The sequence below is a fragment of the Pelophylax lessonae genome (assembly GCF_965119305.1).
Source record: "Pelophylax lessonae genome assembly, chromosome: 3".
NCBI classification, from domain to species: Eukaryota; Metazoa; Chordata; class Amphibia; order Anura; family Ranidae; genus Pelophylax; species Pelophylax lessonae.
This window is the reverse complement of record NC_138770.1, coordinates 114,447,338-114,465,680: the sequence shown is the minus strand read 5'-3', so window position 1 is coordinate 114,465,680 and position 18,343 is coordinate 114,447,338. Positions and strand designations below refer to the sequence as shown.

Genomic DNA, 18,343 nt, shown 5'->3' with positions numbered 1-18,343 from the left:
AATTTTCCACCCCTGGAATATGCACAGCAGAGAGAGATGGAACGAAACGTTCCATCCCCCTTGGAATTCTGGCTACTTCCTGAGCCACTGGGACATTTTTTGTGCCCCCTTGGTGATTGACATATGCCACGGCTGTGGCATTGTCCAATAGATCCTTACCTGGCAGTCCTGAAGGTGATTTATCTAACGAGCCAGACAAATCTTATCGCCCGAAAATCCAGTATAGTGATTGGCAGTCTTGACTCCCCCCTTGAGCAAATCCATGCCCAAAACGCCTCCCCCACCCGGACAGGCTGGCAACCGCAGGGACCACTGTCCAGTACAGGGGAAGGAAGGATTATCTAGAGACTGTGGATCCTTGTCCCACTTCGCAAACTGTGCAAACGGAACCGCCTTGAAGGTAGACACAATAAGGCACAGCGCCCACACGCAAGTCCAGAAAGAAGATTGACTGCTGAACAACAGGAGCCGAGTCCTGAATCTTTGGAGCTATTGTTCCCCTGGGGAAAAAACACCCTGGCTGAAGCCGATCAAGAGTCAGACCCAGATAATCAAACTTGGTGGACGGAACAAGGGCAGATTTTTGGAAGTTTAATTTCCAACAGAACCCCTCTGCACAGTCATTTCCATGTTGTCCTTTAGAGCAGTCAGGGACTCTGCTCGCAGAACATAGTCCATCCAGTTACCTAGTACCGCAATCCCCCGCTGCCGCTACAATGCCAACACCGGGACCAACACTTTTGTGAATACCCGAAGCGTTGAGGCGACCAAAGGGTAAATGCCATGATCTGAGCTTGCTCCTCACCCACGGCATGCGGACACCCCCCCCCCCACCCCGTTTAAAAAATAAATAAATGCTAGGACCAGAGATCCCAGCAAGGAACTACGTCCTTAAATTCTGACTAGGCAGAAAAAAACTGAATGCTATAGCAGGAAGTGGGAGTATACCCCTTGGGACTGCCCAATAGACATGGTAAAGTTTTGTCCTGCCTAGTGTCCTACTCCTGTACTAGGCAGCAAAACCCAATGGTCAAGAAGATTCTGGAGCTGTGCCCGTCAATGAACAAAAGAAAACGTAATTTTTTGTAAAATCTTACCTGTAAAATTCCTTTCTCCGAGTCCTCCGACAGTCGCCGCCTCTTCATATTCGTCACTATGGGGTTATTGACCTTTGCTCCGTAGGAGTAGCTAGGCAACAGAATATGTCAATATTAAAAGCTTTTAGCATATCCCACCCCCAGGGGATGGTCCCCTCAGTCAATACCCTCCTGCTTCCTGTATCCATACCTCAGTTTCAGTAGAATAGCAGTAGAGTACATAAACAAACCCCAAAAGAGGGGCGGGGGCGGCGACTGTCGGAGGACTCAGAGAAAGGAATTTTACAGGCAAGATTTTACAAAAATTCAGTTTTCTCTTACGTCCTCCGACAGTCGCCACCTCTTCATATTCGTCACTATGGGGACGTCCCAAAGCAGTGCATACATGAGGGGGTGGGAAACTCAGCCGAGCCTAAGGCAACGCAGTACCCACAGCAGAAAAAAAAAAAGGAACCTTACCAAAGAAAGGAAACCAGCTGGGCAGCATAAAAAAAACTTGAACAGGAGCAACAACCCAGGAAAAAACAAATAACTTAGGGACAAGAAAAAACATCCCAAACAGCCAAGGGCCCAAAAAACAAGGGACCCTAAGGCACTGCCGCACTAAGAACCTTGCGGCCAAAGGAAGCATCTGCCGATGCCTGAACATCCACTTTGTAGAACTTTGAGAAGGTGTGAACGGACGACCATGTCGCCGCCTTACACACCTGGGCCACAGAGGCCCGATGATGACAGGCCCAAGACGTACTCAGCGATCTGGTAGAGTGCGCCTTCACAGGCATAGGGGGAACTTTTCCCTTCAAAGCATATGCCTGCTCAATAGTCTGTCTGATCCATTTGGCGATGGTAGAAGCCGACGCCGCCAAGCCCTTCCGAGGCCCCTCAGGAAGGACAAATAGAGAATCCGTCTTGCGAAAGGATTTTGTCGATGACAGGTAAACCCTGATCGCCCAAACAACATCCAAGGAGTGTAAAGCCACCTCCTTTGGATGTTTAGGCTTTGCGCAAAGCGAAGGCAAGACAATGTCCTCATTGAGATGAAATTCCGAGACCCTCTTTGGAAGAAAAGAAGGGTTAGGTCGCAAGACCACCTTATCCAAGTGAATCCCCAAATACGGAGACCTGCAGGACAAGGCTGCCAGCTCGGACACTCTGCGAGCCGAAGTGATCGCCACCAAAAAAGCGACCTTCTTGGACAACATGGGCAACGAGATCTCCCTGATCTTTTCAAAAAGAAGCACGTTGCAACACGGACAGAACGAGGTTCAAGTCCCATGGAGGCAAAGGCTCCCTCCTAGGAGGGACCAGGTGTCGCACCCCTTGAACAAAGGTGCTAACCAAAGAGTTAGACGCCACAGGACGTTGAAAAAGAACGGCCAGCGCAGAAATCTGACCCTTAAATCGTGGCCACCGCCAAACGCTGGTCCACACCCGTTTGAAGGAAAGACAACACCCTAGACACCGAGTATGAGCGAGGGGAAAACCCCCTGGACTCACACCAGGCAAAATAGGCCTTCCAAGTACGGTAGTAAACCTTCCCCGAGGAGGTCTTTCTAGCGTTGATCAAAGTGTGAATGACCTCAGGGGAGAGACCCCTATCCCTCAGGACCTCGGTTTCAACAGCCGGGCCGTCAAAGCCAGCGACTGTAAAGCAGGATGGAATACCGGTCCTTGAGACAGAAGATCTACTCGAAGAGGCAGACGCCATGGAGCATTGACCGCCAGATTCACAAGGTCTGCGTACCAAGACCAGCGAGGCCAGTCTGGCGCCACCAGAATCACCGTGAGCGGTTCGGAGGACAACCTGCGAAGGAACCTGCATAGCAGCTGAATCGGTGGGAATGCATACATCAGGCGATATTGATGCCACGGAGCCACTAACACGTCCGACGCGTCTGCCCGAGGATCGCGCGTCCTTGCCACGAACCTTCCCACCTTGTTGTTCAGACGAGACGCGAACAGGTCCACATCCGGAAGACCCCACTTCGCGCACAACATCTGGAAGACATCCGGGTGGAGGGACCATTCCCCCTGGTCCAGGGTCTGGCGACTCAGATAATCCGCCTGCCAGTTCTCCACCCCCGGAATGTGAACTGCCGTGATCGCCGGGACGTGCGTCTCGGCCCAAGATATAATGTCGGCCACCTCCCGAGCCGCTCGGGCACTCCTGGTGCCCCCTTGGTGGTTGATGTAGGCCACCGCTGTGGCATTGTCCGTCTGCACCCGAACCGGACGGCCCTGAAGCCTGTCCGTCCAACGCCGAAGGCAGAGATTTATCGCCCGCAATTCCAGAATGTTGATCGGAAGGGAGGATTCCCCCTCCGACCAAGTCCCCTGGGCGGACAGAACGCCCAGAACACCACCCCAGCCCGACAGGCTGGCATCCGTGGTGATCACCGTCCACGAAAGAGGACGAAAAGACTTGCCCCCGACACCGCCGGGGATTGTAGCCACCACAGAAGATCCCTTCTGGTGCGAGGACTCAACGAGATCTGAAGATCCAGAGATTGAGGTCGCCCGTCCCACCTGGACAGGATCTCCGCTTGGAGACCCCTCGTGTGAAACTGTGCAAAGGGAATCGCCTCGAAGGCAGAGACCATCAATACCAGACACCGCATGCTCGTCCGGAGGGACAAGCACGGAACGTCCCTGAGGGACCCGACTTCTTCCTGAAGTGTCCTGAGCTTGTCTTCTGGCAGGAAGACCTTCGCCTGAACAGAGTCCAGAATCATTCTCAGGTAGGGAAGACGAACCGACGGACACAGCGTCGATTTTGGAAAGTTTATCGTCCAACCAAACTCCTGTAGAGTTTGCATCGTGACGGACAGGACTTTCACCAGACCCTGACTGATCGCAGACCGAACCAGAATGTCGTCCAGATACCCCAGGACCGAGATGCCCTGGGCCCTCAATAAGGCCAGAACCGGTGCAAGCACCTTGGTGAACACCCGCGGAGCCGAAGCGAGACCAAAAGGAAGCGCCACGAATTGGTAATGATCCTCCGCAATGGCGAATCGAAGGTACCTCTGGTGACCCTCGAAAATGGGGATGTGAAGGTACGCATCCTTCAAATCGATGGATGCCATGAATTCTCCCGAAATTAGAGCAGCCACCACCAAGCGCAGGGATTCCATGCGGAACTTGCGAACCCGCACAAAGCGGTTCAGAGCTTTTAAGTCCAGAATGGGACGTACTTTGCCCTCCTTTCTGGGCACAGTGAACAGATTGGAGTAAAACCCCCGAAATCTGTCCCGATGAGGCACCGGAACCACCACTCCCTGAGCCCGCAGGTCCCGCACCGCCAGGTGCAGATCCCGCAAACGCTCCGGAGACAGTTGAAGATTTGAGGGAAAAAATCTGCTCGCCGGCCGAGAGAGAATCTCTCGATCTTGTAACCGGACCGAACGATCTCCTGAACCCACCAGTCCCGAACGCGGGCCAGCCAGGGCTGAAGAAAACCGAGCAAACGTCCCCCACCCCAGAACTGGGTGAGGGCGCCCCTTCAGGCCGCATTGTTATGGGCAGCGGATCCGGACTGGCCGGACTTTTGCTTACCTGTCCACGGCTTCTTTTGGGGGCCTTGGCCTTTGAAGAGTTTGCCCTTATAGTGCGACCGAAAGGCACGAAAGGACCCCTGAGCGGGTCTAAACGAAGCATGCTTCTTACCTTGAGCAACCTTAGCCTTGTGGGACTGGGGCAAGAGCGTGCTCTTACCCCCAGTGATCCCCTTTATCAGCGTATCCAAGGATTCGCCAAAAAGGCGAGAACCCGTATAAGGTAGATTAGCCAGAGTTTTGCGAGAAGATTGGTCCACAGACCAACATTTCAGCCAAATCAAGCGGCGTGTCAACACCGCCACGCTGTGCACACGTGCAGCCAAAGGCACTATATCTAAGTCCGCATCACACAAATACATGACACCCTGATGAATTTGATCTACCATAGCCAACGTTGTCGGCGGGGCAGAATCAGCTACCAGGAGGCGCCTGAGCACCAGCGTCCAATCCGCGACAGCCTGAGCTGCCATAAGTGAAGCAAAAATAGCTTTCAGCATGGAACCGGTAACCGAGTAAGTATGGCGGGCAAGAGACTCCAGCCTCCTGTCTGTGGGATCCCGGAACACCGGGGTATCCTCCGCTGGAATCGCAGTAGATTTATTCAAAACTGCCACCGCGTGATCCACCGGAGGCGGCACACACCAACGTTCATCAGTGGCGGGTGTGAAGGGATAACGCAGCTTGAACCTACTCGGCACAGCGAAAGGCTTCTTTATATTGCGCCATTGTTCACTAACAGCGCGCTGAAAATCCTCAGTGCAAGGAAAAACCTGTGCAGATTTGCGTCTGCGCTGCGTCCCATAACAGGCCAGGACGGCAGGAGGACATGGTTCATCCTGCAAATGCAGTGTTTGTTTGATAGAAGCAACCAATTCATCCATGATTGCAAGCTCCTCAGACGAGCCAGGGGGGGAATCCTCAACCCCCTCAACCTCCGCCTCCCCTTCCGACCCTACAAGGTCCAGGGACGAACGGGACCCCGATAAGGGGACCCCAGCCAAAGCAGCCCCATCACCATCGCCCTCTGAATCAGAGGAAATTGAAACTCTGGGCCGTTTTGTGGATTGAGCAGCCACAAGCATCTGCACCTGAGCAGCTAGGTTAGCCACAATGGTAGCCAAATCGCCCCCCTCGGGGAAGCAGCAGACCCTTGGCCCCCCACTAAAGTGGGAGGAAATTTGCTTTCCTGAGAATCCATGCCCCAAAAGTTTGCAGGAAAAAAAAAGGGGTACTGTCCCTTTAAGAGCGCGGCAGCGCAGCCCACCGCACACACACAGCACACACCGACCCCCACAGGGAGAAGTACAACAAACTTAGGCAATGAATACAGGAATAAGGAAGATAAACCTGAGATCCCTCAGGCTGCTGCATCGATCGCTGGTCTCAGGGCAAAGGAAGTGATGTAATACAGACCGCTCCTATAAATCCTATGGAAGGCTCCACAAACATGGCCGCCGGTGGGGGACTGCAAAGGCAGAGCATGCAGCGCTGACATGTGGTCTGAACGATCGCCGCCAAAATGGCGGCGCTTGGCGCCAAAAGCGCCGCTCTCCTCACACAGTAATGGCCAGCATATGCTAATAATAAAAAAATGGCGGACCGCAGCAGCAGCCGCCGCATGTATGCATAACATGTCTCACACCATGCCCCACAGCATACAGCCTGACACACAGAGAAAATACACCACTTGCAACACAGCACAGTGCAGGATGGCCCCCCTCCTTGCAGCCCACAGAAGCAGCAAACCAGACAGGGAGCCCATTAGTGTGTACAGAATGCAGGGTTACACAGTCCCAGACTGACACCCACAAAACAGACAGGTCCCCACACAGAGTACACTTACCTTGCGAACGGCGTGGGGAGCCCGCCCAAGCGATCAAGCAGCTGCACAAAAGACAGGGAGAGTCGCAGCCAGGACGCAGTAGAACTGCGGTGCGAAACCGCATGGCGTCCAGTGAGGTAGCCACCTCACCGCAGCATCCCTGCAGCGAACAGGGATGGGTCGTTCACACATGCCAGGAAAAAACCTGACTGAACGCTCGATGGCAGGCTGGGAGGCCACTGGCCCACAACCTGCGACCAGGGGGGCCAGCCCGAGACACAGCCCGCACGATCCTCTTCATCAGAAGAACTAACTAATGCTGAAAAAAATAACAGCTAAGTAAAGAGAGAGAAAAAAACTCAAATAAAATCAAAAAAGAAGATAAAGGCTGAGACAAAAAGCCCCAGCACAGAAATAGCCTGCTACTCCTGATAGCTAGACAATGAAACTGAGGTATGGATACAGGAAGCAGGAGGGTATTGACTGAGGGGACCACCCCCTGGGGGTGGGATATGCTAAAAGCTTTTAATATTGACATATTCTGTTGCCTAGCTACTCCTACGGAGCAAAGGTCAATAACCCCATAGTGACGAATATGAAGAGGCGGCGACTGTCGGAGGACGTAAGAGAAAATAGATTTTCAATTTTTGATAGCTTCAAGCTTTAAAAACGCTGAGGTGTGAATGGGGCCTGACAGTGGAGTTTGTCCTGTCTACTCTCCTGCTTTTCTTTTCTCCCTCCACACAGTGTCATTCCTGCTGCTTTCTTCCGCCTTCAGCAATGGTAAGGCCTCATGCACACTGGACGGTATTAAAACGTCAGTAGCTTTAGCTGTAGAATGCCATGTTAAAAAAAGTTTTGCAGCATTTTTGCATTAGTGTTTTTTTAGCGATACTATACTCAAACAAAAGCTTATGGCACAAAACTGCTGAATAACCACGTTTGTCAGTGTTTTTGAGCATTTTTTAGAGTTAGGCCTCATGCACAGAGCAATTTTACAGACGCGTTTAGGAGCGCCAGGATTTTATTTATTTCTTTTTAGCTTAAAAAGCTTAAAAACACCCCTCCATGTTATTCTATGGCCTCATGCAGACACAGGCATTTAGAAGCCGTTAGAGGCATAGGCGTTTTCAAGCTGCAAAAAAGCAAAAAACAAACCAGGGCCAGCATGTTCGAAGGACCAGTGTCACAGCTGTAAAAACGTCTGACGATGCTAAAGGCTGCTTAACGCTAGATACAGCGTTAAGCCATCCCATTGATTTGAATGGTTCGGGTAACACAGATGTATGAAAGCTCAGAGAGCAAAAAGTCTGCATTTAGGGAATAAGTCTCTCTATGCATTTGGCATTGTATACAAGTACCGCAGATGTGCATACAGCCAAAGGCTATTTCAGCCTGTCAAGATGTGTGCACCACAAGTGTATCCCAGGTACCAAAATATGTCCCTTTCTTTGCTGTACAGGCAAATGCACCTGTGTGAATGATGCCTAATGCTTTAAAAACAGATTTCTTTTGCATATTTTTGCAAATATTCTGTATGTGAAGTCAAAAGGCCGTGACAAAGCCCCGCTGTGAAGTTTGGTCCCCAACTCGAATTTAAGTGAGCTCCCACTTTGGGACATATATATAGCAACAAATAGAAATGTCTTGGAGGTAGCCTCTTCTTTAAAGCAGCCGTCACTAACCAGTGGTCCATGGATCACTAATGATCCACGAAAAAATGTTTGGTGGCCCCCCAGGGGTTCTTCTGCAAATCAACATTGTGGTGGATGTATACCGCCCAGTGTTTCCAGTGCTGTTCTTAATGCATGCTGACAGTCAATATTGTCAGCGCACATTGATAACCGGATGCCACCTCTGTAGTTCTGGCTCCTGTGAATTCAGAGGGAGGAGCCGGGAGTAGAACAGAGCAGGAGATGAAGGATGGGACTTGCAATGGCAGTGCCGATCACAGACTGTAGGAGTGAGCACGGTGCTCGAGCACATGGGGGCTAAGAGAGCCAGAGTATTGTGTGTAGAAAGCCAGAGCACTGTATGTATAAGACATGTAAAATTCATGTTAGTGGTCCACGGGATTCACAATTGTGACTTTAGTGGTCTGAAAGGTTGGTCTAAAAAAGGTATAGAAACATACCAGCTTAATACAACATAGGTTTCCAGCCATGGCAGAGTTACTCTCACTCTAAAAGACTGAGAAACCACTACTGGATCCCTATAAAATCTTCACTGGCTTGGAACTAAACATTCCTGCACAATAAAACATTGTTTCACAGAAATAAGAATCTTGTAAAGAAATAATGTCCAACTCCCTATTAAAAAGTGAGAATCTTTCACATTTCTGAAACTGAGGTAGCCCAGGCTATCAAGGGCATCCATCTTTCTAAAGCCCCGTACACACGCACAGATCGTCGTCATACAAACGTCGGCGGACGAAAGATCTGCCGATTGTACGCGTGTTAGTATGGTGCCTCCGACAGCTGTCTGCACACAATCCGCGGACAAGAGTCTTTCTTGCAAACATGAAAATTTTTGTCTGCAGACACCAGAACGGACGATTGTTCGCCTGTCAGTACAGAAATCAGCCGACAGACCGCAGATTTGCAAGACTGGGCATGCTCAGAAAATAAAAAACACAGGGAAAGTTAACCATTACATGACATCACTTCTGCAGTCAGCTGAAGTCTGCGGACAAAATTCTTGTGCTGTCCTTGTGCTGTCTTTGCACTTTTCAACAGACACCGACATCCCGGGGAGAAAAGACGAACATTTGTATGACGACGATCTGTGTGTGTGTACGGGGCTTAAGGCACCGGATCCAGGTGGCTTTTCTGGTCTGTACTACCGCAAATTCTCTTCTCTTGCTCCCCCATTTGAGGGCCTACTTCAACAGTATGAAGCAGAGTGCACTGCCTTCTTCTGATTCCTTACAAGCGCATATTTCTAGGATTCCTAAAACGAACCAAAAAGCCCATGATCTCCAGGCCTTCCACCCCATCTGTTTACAGAATAAGGATATGAAACTCTTGGGTATCATCTTATGTTCTCATAATTATACATGCACTCCCTGATCCACAGAGATCAGGTTGGCTTTGTGCCAGGCCACAAGGTAGGGGACAATGTCCGGAAGGTGGTCTACTTGATTACCCTGCAACACTATCGCAAAATCCCTGGATTTCTCCTTTCGCTTGATGTATACAAGGCATTAGACGGCCTTTCGTGGTATAACTTGCGATACGTTGGGGCTTCAGGGACCCGATCATCACCCGGCTGACTGCCCTCTACTCTTCTCCCTATGTGGGATACCCATCACCTTCATTTCCTATATCTTTAGAGGAACATAGTAGGGGTGCCCCTTCTCCCGTTCGCTTAATCCTTGCCCTTAAACCTTTAGCCATAGCGCTTAGAGCTAATCCAAATGTTAATGGAATCACAAATGCGGGCGAGTGTTACAATGTGAATATGTTCACGGACTGTGCTCTTCTAACCCTGACCAACCCGATTGTCTCCCAACCCAATCTACAAATCTCTCCTGACCCGATTTACTGCCATTTCCAGGCTCTGGATTAATCCACACAAAACCAGCACGCTGAATATTTCCCTCCCAAAATCCCTGGTTTCCAATCAACCTTCCCATATCACTGGGCTGGCTCCTCGCTTGATTATTTAGGGATTAAGCTGACTCTCTCCTACTTCTCTTTCTTCTCCACTAACTACCACCCTCTGTTATGCTCCATCACCGCACTAATGACATCTTGAAGATTTCCCACACTATCTTGCATTGGCCGCATCCACATACCAGTCTGAGTCCCTGCGTTTTACCTGCGCCTTCTCCAGAATATACTTTTCTCGTTTATTTACGCTCACAAGTGCCCCAGGGTCTCACAATTTATCACATATGCCCACAGGTTGCAAAGTGGGCTCGGAGTTCCAAACATCGCAAATTATTATCAGGCAGCACAAATCTCGCAGGTCACCATCCTCCAGGCTACATCTGGCATCCCTCTTGGGGTTCTTTTGGAAATCCCAGACTGTGCGGTTACCCTGTTTCTGCCTTACTGTGGCTAACCCGTAAACTGCGTCCACCCTCCATCTGCCCCCTAATGGCTCATAGCCTGAAACTGTGGGACCTGGTCTGGTACTCCAGCAGGCTCATGTCCCCATTCCTTGCACTCCTCCCTCTCTTGAACAACCCAATGCGGCCCATTAATGGGTTCTCCCAGGTTCGACACTTCCTCGGATCTCACACTTTCCCTGTCCGCTTCTGCACTGGTACTACATTTGTTTCTACATAAAAAGATCTTTAGGTATCGTGAGTAAGGATCGATACAAAGTGACTAAATACAAAAAACTGTATCTATTACAACATGTTCAAAGGAAAAAATGCTCCACACTCCAGCCCCTGAGCAGGCACCCTGAGTTGACCACAAGCTCTGGTCGGATGGTTACTTTTGTTAGATAGTTTATACCTTAAAGGAAATACTTACCTAAGAACGAAGCCCCGCAGTCCCAACCGCTTACCTGTCTCATGGGTTCTGTCGCCCTTCTTCCGGGTTTGCTGCATACGGCCATCTGATTGGCTGGAGCCACGATGACGTCACTCCCGTGCATGCGCGCGGGAGCAGACGGTAACGGCACGGGGCTCTGAAGGAACGGCACGAGTGGCCGTTCCTTCAGAGCGCATGCGCCAGTGAAGTCACTGGCTGCATGCAAAGTAAATATCTCCTAAACGGTGCATGTTTAGGAGATATTTACAGTACCTATAGGTAAGCCTTAATATACGCTTACCTATAGGTACAAGTTGCAGAGGAGGGTTTACTTCCTCTTTAACACACACTCCATATGTGTATTTTCTATGCTGGTTTATGCTATGTCTACTGTTTGTATCCCCTGTGCGGGAATATTACACCTGTCTTCTTTTTTATATCTCAATAAAAAATATTGTACCAGAAGAGCCAGAATCTTTCAATTTTAGTTACCATCACAGATGTACAGAAATAATTTTTCAGAAAGAATAAGAGATGGGGGAAGAGGTAGCCTAATACTCCTTTCCCTGAATTTATCAGCATTAAGAAAAATTATATTCAAATACTATTCATATCATTCAATCTTCAACTGAGATTGAATGGTGAGTTATAAGCTGGTCTCTGCATTTCATCTGGTTTTGCTGAATAAAATCATGTCTGTGACACATTATACATAACTCAGCAGTGGTCTACTACAACACAGCAGCCGTGAATGATAACTGATCTCTATGGTCTATAGCTATACATATTTTCCTTTTTTAGGAGTTGGGTATTGACAGACATTACATGAACAAACAGTCGTTACTTTTACAGCCAAAAATGAGTCCATAGAGGAGCTCCACAAGTTCTGAAGTCACAAGGTGGAATGTACACTTTGTGCTTACAATATACAATGTTCCAGGAAGCACATGGAGGATAGAAAGAAGTCAATGTTTAGCTATGTACATGGCAGTCACATACTTTTCTTGAAGGATTTGTTTTGAGGAGGTGGTGGTCCAATCCCAGGAATGCCGTAAACACTCATCCGCTGCACCAGACTAGCCACATTGCCAGGTTTCTCCCTTTTTGGAACATGGTCTTCCTTTGGTTCTGTATCTTTTTTAATTTCCTGTGGGGCACAGAAGTGGACAAATTAGGTGACACCTCTGAAAATTACACTATACCTACAGCAGAACCTCCCCTCAACAGTTGATAACCCCCCAAATGAAAATAAAACCTTCCAAACAAATTATAAAATATCTGTTCCCTTTGCTTACTGACATTTTCCTTTACGAGAATTCACTTGTGAACTGTGTCAGTCACGAGCAGATGCTACCTCTTGGTCCCAGCAATCTGTGGGCTCATACAGCCTCTGCAGAATTGTCCCCACAGTAGGGAGGCAATGCTGCAGAGGAAGATGCTTATGCTTTCCTATTGGAAGAAGCTTATGCATTTCTATTGCAAGGGCCCTAAAAGTCAACTTTCACTAATTAGGACCTGAAAATTGGGAAGTGGTTACCAATCATTTTAACACTATCTCAACCACATAGTGACCACATAATTTTAACTTGTAAAGGCCACAGATGCCTGTAGATAGCAGTGAGCACTTGTTAAAAGTGATACTAAAAACACACTGTTTAATTTACTTTGTCCCTTCTGTATGAGGATGATGGCACTGTAATTATTTTAATTAAAAACAAAACATCCAAGTACATTTTTCTTAATGCATATACAGCTGTCACATGACCCAGCTCTTTTCCCACCTGTCCACATGGAAACATAAGTAGGAGGAGCATCTAGTCCTCTGTTGCTGATAACACATGTAAAAAAAAAAAAAAAAAAAACAGCATTTGGAATACAGAGAAAAAATAAATATCAATAAACTGTTTTAAATTGGCATAGAAGTACAGTAAAACCTTGGATTGAGAGTAACTTGGTTTGAGAGCGTTTTGAAAGACAAGCAAAATTTTTTTATAAATTGTGACTTGATAAACAAGCGATGTCTTGATATACAAGTAGCGTCACGTCACAACTGAGTATAAAAAACGCCTCTAAGTGTAATAATATGGGGACATTTAATGAAGGTACAACATTTACCAACTCACATGGTTGTCGATTAAAACAGGCACATCTAAGTATGCTGGCATCCAGGGGGAAAGCTGTCCACATAGACCATTCACCGAACCGCTATCTATGTCATTCCTTCCACACTGCGCTCTATGTGCGCTTCAAGACTCACTTTCAGATCGCTCTACTGCAGGGTAGTCTTCCCGGTCACAACTGCAGACTGACAGCGGTGAGAGCCAGCAGTGAGGACGACGGTCTATGTGGACAGCTTTACACCAGATGCCTGCATACTTAGATGTGCCTCTTTTAATAATCAGCCATGTGAGTTGATAAATGTTGTACCTTCATTAAATGTAACCATATTGCTACACTTAGAGGCGCCTCTCCTCTTTTTTACTCTGTAGCTCCTTCTGGATTTTGCTTCTAATCCCCTTGTGGAGGCTGCCTTTGGTAGATGGACATTTTATGGGTATACAACAAAATCACATTGCTATAATCGTTTTATATGGACTATAAACTGAAGGATTTATAAATAAATGATTGTGGAACGAATCATTTGAGTTTCCATTATTTCTTATGGGGAAATTAGCTTTGATATGAGAGTACTTTGGATAACAAGCATGTTTCCCGAATGAATTATGCTTGCAATCCAAGGCTTTACTGTATATTTTTGTAATGAAAATTTTCTGTGTGTAAATCACATGGTGCGGGCGGATTTCTGCCCGTCACAGACTGTCACGCTGCTCCACCATGTGTCTTAGAATAAGAGGTAGATGACACCTCCATAAATCTACATGCAATGTCCAACATCCATGGTATTAAGCTAGTTAGTGGGCATGGAAGAGGAGGGAGGGTGTGGGCTGTCATTTACCAATGTGTATACGCCCACATGTGTGACTATAGTCACATGGGCTGCTCAGATGTTATAGGGATTAAATGCTCCGCATAGAAACTCACTAAACACTGAGCATGTGCAGAGCTGACAACACTGCTCTGCAAAATCCCGATGGATAGAAGGTGGCGATAGAGAGTGGCAGCATCAACCAGGATTTTTGCAGAATACAGAAAACGAATCTCATAGTGACTGAGTATGACCAGCATATAATACATATTTATCGATAGTTTTTATGATGTGGGTTTAGTGACATTTTAAAGTAGTAGTAAATTTCATTTTTTTTAAAATCTACAGGCTTCCTACTGCCATTAGCTATCATGTACATTGAGATGCGCATGCACAGCTCAGCAAATATTTTTGGCCCTAAATCAGTGCCATGGCTATGTGACTCCCAATCAAACGGCTGAAGGCACGAAATCCAGAAGGAAGACCGGATCAATCCAGCAGCGCTGAAGGGCACTGTTTGACAGGTAAGTCTGCCATAAAGTGCTAATATGCTTTGAGCATGCTAGCACATTATCACAAAACCCACCTGGGGACCCCTAAAAAGAAAAAAAAATGTAACAGAGTTAACTACCGCTTTAATACTGTAATTGCATGAAACAATTCTAGAATTTAAAAAAAAAATATAGAAGACTTAATTATTCCACACTCACACCATATAGTGTCACTAAAGTTCCTCACTCCTCTTTGAGCTACATGACCTGTAGGTGTACTCCAATGGGCCTACATACATACAAAGACCAGAGAAACTACTGTCTTTGCGGTTTTATTGGTGCCAGATTCATGCAGTATATATCACAAACAAAAATTGAATAAAAATAACAAAAATGGGGAAAAAGAGAGCGGTCAAACAAAAGTTTCTTCCGACCCCTGAAAACGATAGATGATGTCCGGTTTAGGGTGGCATAAATTATCAGGAAATAGGTGGAAAGTCTTTTTTAGCTGGTAAAAATCAATATTCAACAAATGCGGTGAAAAATATCGGTAAAGGGCAGAGAAACAGCTCGTCTAAACAGGCAAAACCATCTGAACTAATATTTCTCATGTAAAAGAAAGGAAATTAAATCTCAAAAACAGGCCCTAAACGTCCTTCTCTAGAACATCCAGTCAGCTGATATTGTACAAAAAGTTCCAGGATTCCAGTTTCCTCCAGCACAATGACAATGTGGAACGCCAGTAATGCAGAAAAACAGGTGTGCACGTGCTGAGACAGATCCCCTATATTGATACATTCACTGTATTCCCTGTCTTCAAGTGGTAGTAAATTCAGTTTTACTACTTGGCTTACCTGTAGGTACTGTGAATGTCTCTTAAATTTGCACTGTTTAGGAGATATTCACACTGCATGCAGCCAGTAACGTCACCGATGCAGGTGCTCTGAAGGTCTGGCACAAGGGTCTTCAAACTATGGCCCTTCAGCTGTTCAGGAACTAAAATTCCCATCATACCAAGTCATGACTGTGAATGTCAGAGTTTCACAATGCATCATGGGATGTGTAGTTCCGCAACAGCTGGAGAGCCGTAGTTTGAGGATCCCTGGTCTGGCATATCGTGCCGGACCTTAAGAGCCCGTGCCATAAATAGCGGCTTCTGCGCGCATGCGTGGGAGTGGTGTCATCACACCCTTGGCCGCTCATGTAGCCGGAGGCAGCAAACCCGGAAGGAAGACCGCATGAAGATGGAAGCCCTGTCAGCAGTGACAGCCCGCTGCTGGAGGGCTTCATTTTAAGGCAAGTCTCTCATTTTGTGATAGTATGCGATGTATACTAGCATATTATGACACTGCCTAGCAGGGGAATTTTTTTTTTTTTAAACTGTGGTTTACTACTGCTTTAAAAGGTAGACTAAGCATAAAATAAAAGTTACAATATATGCAAAAGCCCATAAAATCAAGGTACACTCCATCCAAAATTCCCAATCAACAGGTGGGATGCTCAGGATCCTGGCTGCCCTGGATTACAGAGCACACAGAATACTTTAAATTAAGCAAAGATTTGCTTTCCTTTTTTAAAGCAATATTTCTAGCACAAGACCTCCTCAGTAAACACTAAACTGATGACCTATAGCGGTATTTTAAAGCGTCACCTATGGAAAATATAGGGTACTGGACTTTGCCACCATTTCACAGTAGCATGCAAATTTAAGATTTGACATGTTGGGTATCTATTTACATGGTGCAACCTCATCTTTCATATTTTACCAAAAAAGTGGGTAATTTATTGCATTTTGTGCCCTAAAATTAACTTTAGTGTATTGTTTTACTGAAATGTAGCGTTTTCCTAGACCTCTGTGTAATATTGTGTGACACAAAAATTTGGAACTACCACTATTTCATTCACTAGGGTGTTTGCTTTCAGAAAATATATAATGTTTTTTTTTTTTGGGGGGGGGGGGGGGTTTATGTAATCTTTAGGCCTAAAGTGACTTTTCAACAAGGTGTGCAAAAAAAATATGCAAAAATGTCACTGCAGCGAAAGGGTTAAAAGGTACTTTAAAATTCGTTTGCTTTTAACATTAGATTTTGGAGTTAAAAGACTTCACTGCATGAAAACCACAATCACTGTTCGAAATTAGTTGTTCAAGAAAACATTTTCATCCTGATCCTGCACTACAGTCGAAAAAACAAATGTCAATTTCACCCCACTAATGGCTGGAAAACCAAACAAGTGTTCTTAAAAAGAAAAATTCCCTTAAAAAAATCTACTAGTGTTACCCTGCTTTACGTCAGCAGATATCACATGACCAGTACCTCTGCAACTGGTCAAATGATTATTAGTCAAGGTGTTCTCCTGGAAAAACAGTGTATAAAGCAAACACAGTAGCAGGCGTTTTTACTCTAGCTTTTCTTTAAGGGGTTTTGTTGTACAAATGCAATTTGTCAAAGAAAAAAAAAAAAACAGTTGGATGCAATTTGAAATAGTTGGAAAGGCTGACTTTACATGCATGAAGGTAAAAAACCTTCTGTGTGAAGCTACAGATTGAAAAGGTATTAACAACATTCAATTACAACTTGATTTGGGTCGCAATTGTATACACTATATTGTTTTTTTATTTGCTGATTTTCTCCCCCATGAAAGTGGAGTTAACCTTTCAATTTAAACTTAGGCTTCTTTCACACGGAGCGGACCGTATTGCGATCCGCTCCGGCACTTTTTTTTTTTTTTTTTCACGGACACCGATGACACTTGTGTCATCCGGTCCGTATGTCCGCATATCATCCCATCCGTTTGCGGATGATATACGGACATAAAGTATGTCTATGGGGATTGCGGATGTCAGCGGATGACACCGCTGACATCCGATTTTGCATCCTTTCCGTTTTTGAAACGGAACAAAAATAGGGTTCTGTTCCGTTCCAAAAAAACGGAACAGAACTGAAAGGACGCAAATCTGATGTCAGCGGATGGTCATCCACTGACATCCGCAATCCCATTGACAAGCATTATGTCCGTATATCACCCGCAAATGGATGGGGTGATATACGGAGCGCCCGTGTGAAAGAGGCCTTATGGGTTTTTTTTTTCCATAGAGCCTGGGGAGAAGATCTGAAAAAGTTAAACTTGCAGAATCCCGGAGTTGCGCTTAAAGCGGAGTTCCACCCAAAAGTGGAACTTCCGCTTTAGGTAGTTCTAACCCCTTGACATGCCACATTTGGCATGTCATTTTTTGGGGGGGGAGCGGGTACCTAGTTTTGACAGGTACCCACTCCCACTTCCGCTCGGAGCGCCGCGGTGCCCTGAGCGGAAGTTCTCCTCTCCCCCTCCCTCCCTGCAATCTTCTGGGACATGTCAGAGGTCCCAGAAGATTGCCGGCCAATCACGACGCGTAGCGCAACTCGCGCATGCGCAGTGCGTACCCGGCTGTGAAGCCGACAACTGTCACAGCCGGGTGCCCACACCAGTGATGCCGGCGCCGCAGAGCAGAGAGGGAGAAGAGCGAGGCTTCGGGCGACCGGCATCGCTGGTCCGTTGGACAGGTGAGGCTGGAAATCCGCTTTAAGGATCCACTTTATCAGTTGGCTATCCATAACGACTTTGGGATCTCTTTACTTTTGAGCAACCTTAAGGCCCCTTTCACATATATGGTCCGTTTTTCATCTAGCCGTTGACGGATGAAAAACGGACATCAATGCATCTCCATGTAAAAACGGATGACAACAGATGATCATCCATTAACCACTTGCCGACCGCCGCAAGTACATATACTGCGGCGTTCAGCCCCCCTGGGCAAAGTGACGTATCGGTACGCCACTCGCCCACAAGCCAATAGGGGGCGAGCTCGTGCCGCCGGAGGAGCGCTCCCGCCCCCGCTCGTTCACTGCCATCCCAGCGCGAGTGACCGGCGGCTCCGATGTCCGCCGGCCACTCGCGATCCCCCGCTGGAGAGGGAGAAAGGCAGGC

General features: G+C 47.2%; 1 protein-coding gene across 4 annotated transcripts in view; it reads right to left on the bottom strand.

Moving 5' to 3' along the window:
- Window positions 1–18,343, bottom strand: part of CD2AP (CD2 associated protein) — a 246,503-nt gene that overhangs the window by 117,513 nt on the left and 110,647 nt on the right. For all 4 annotated transcript variants that reach the window (XM_082251739.1, XM_082251736.1, XM_082251738.1 and 1 more), the window contains exon 3: window positions 11,960–12,107. In XM_082251739.1, coding sequence (XP_082107865.1) covers window positions 11,960–12,107 — 148 coding nt within the window. The remainder of the gene's footprint in view (window positions 1–11,959; window positions 12,108–18,343) is intronic.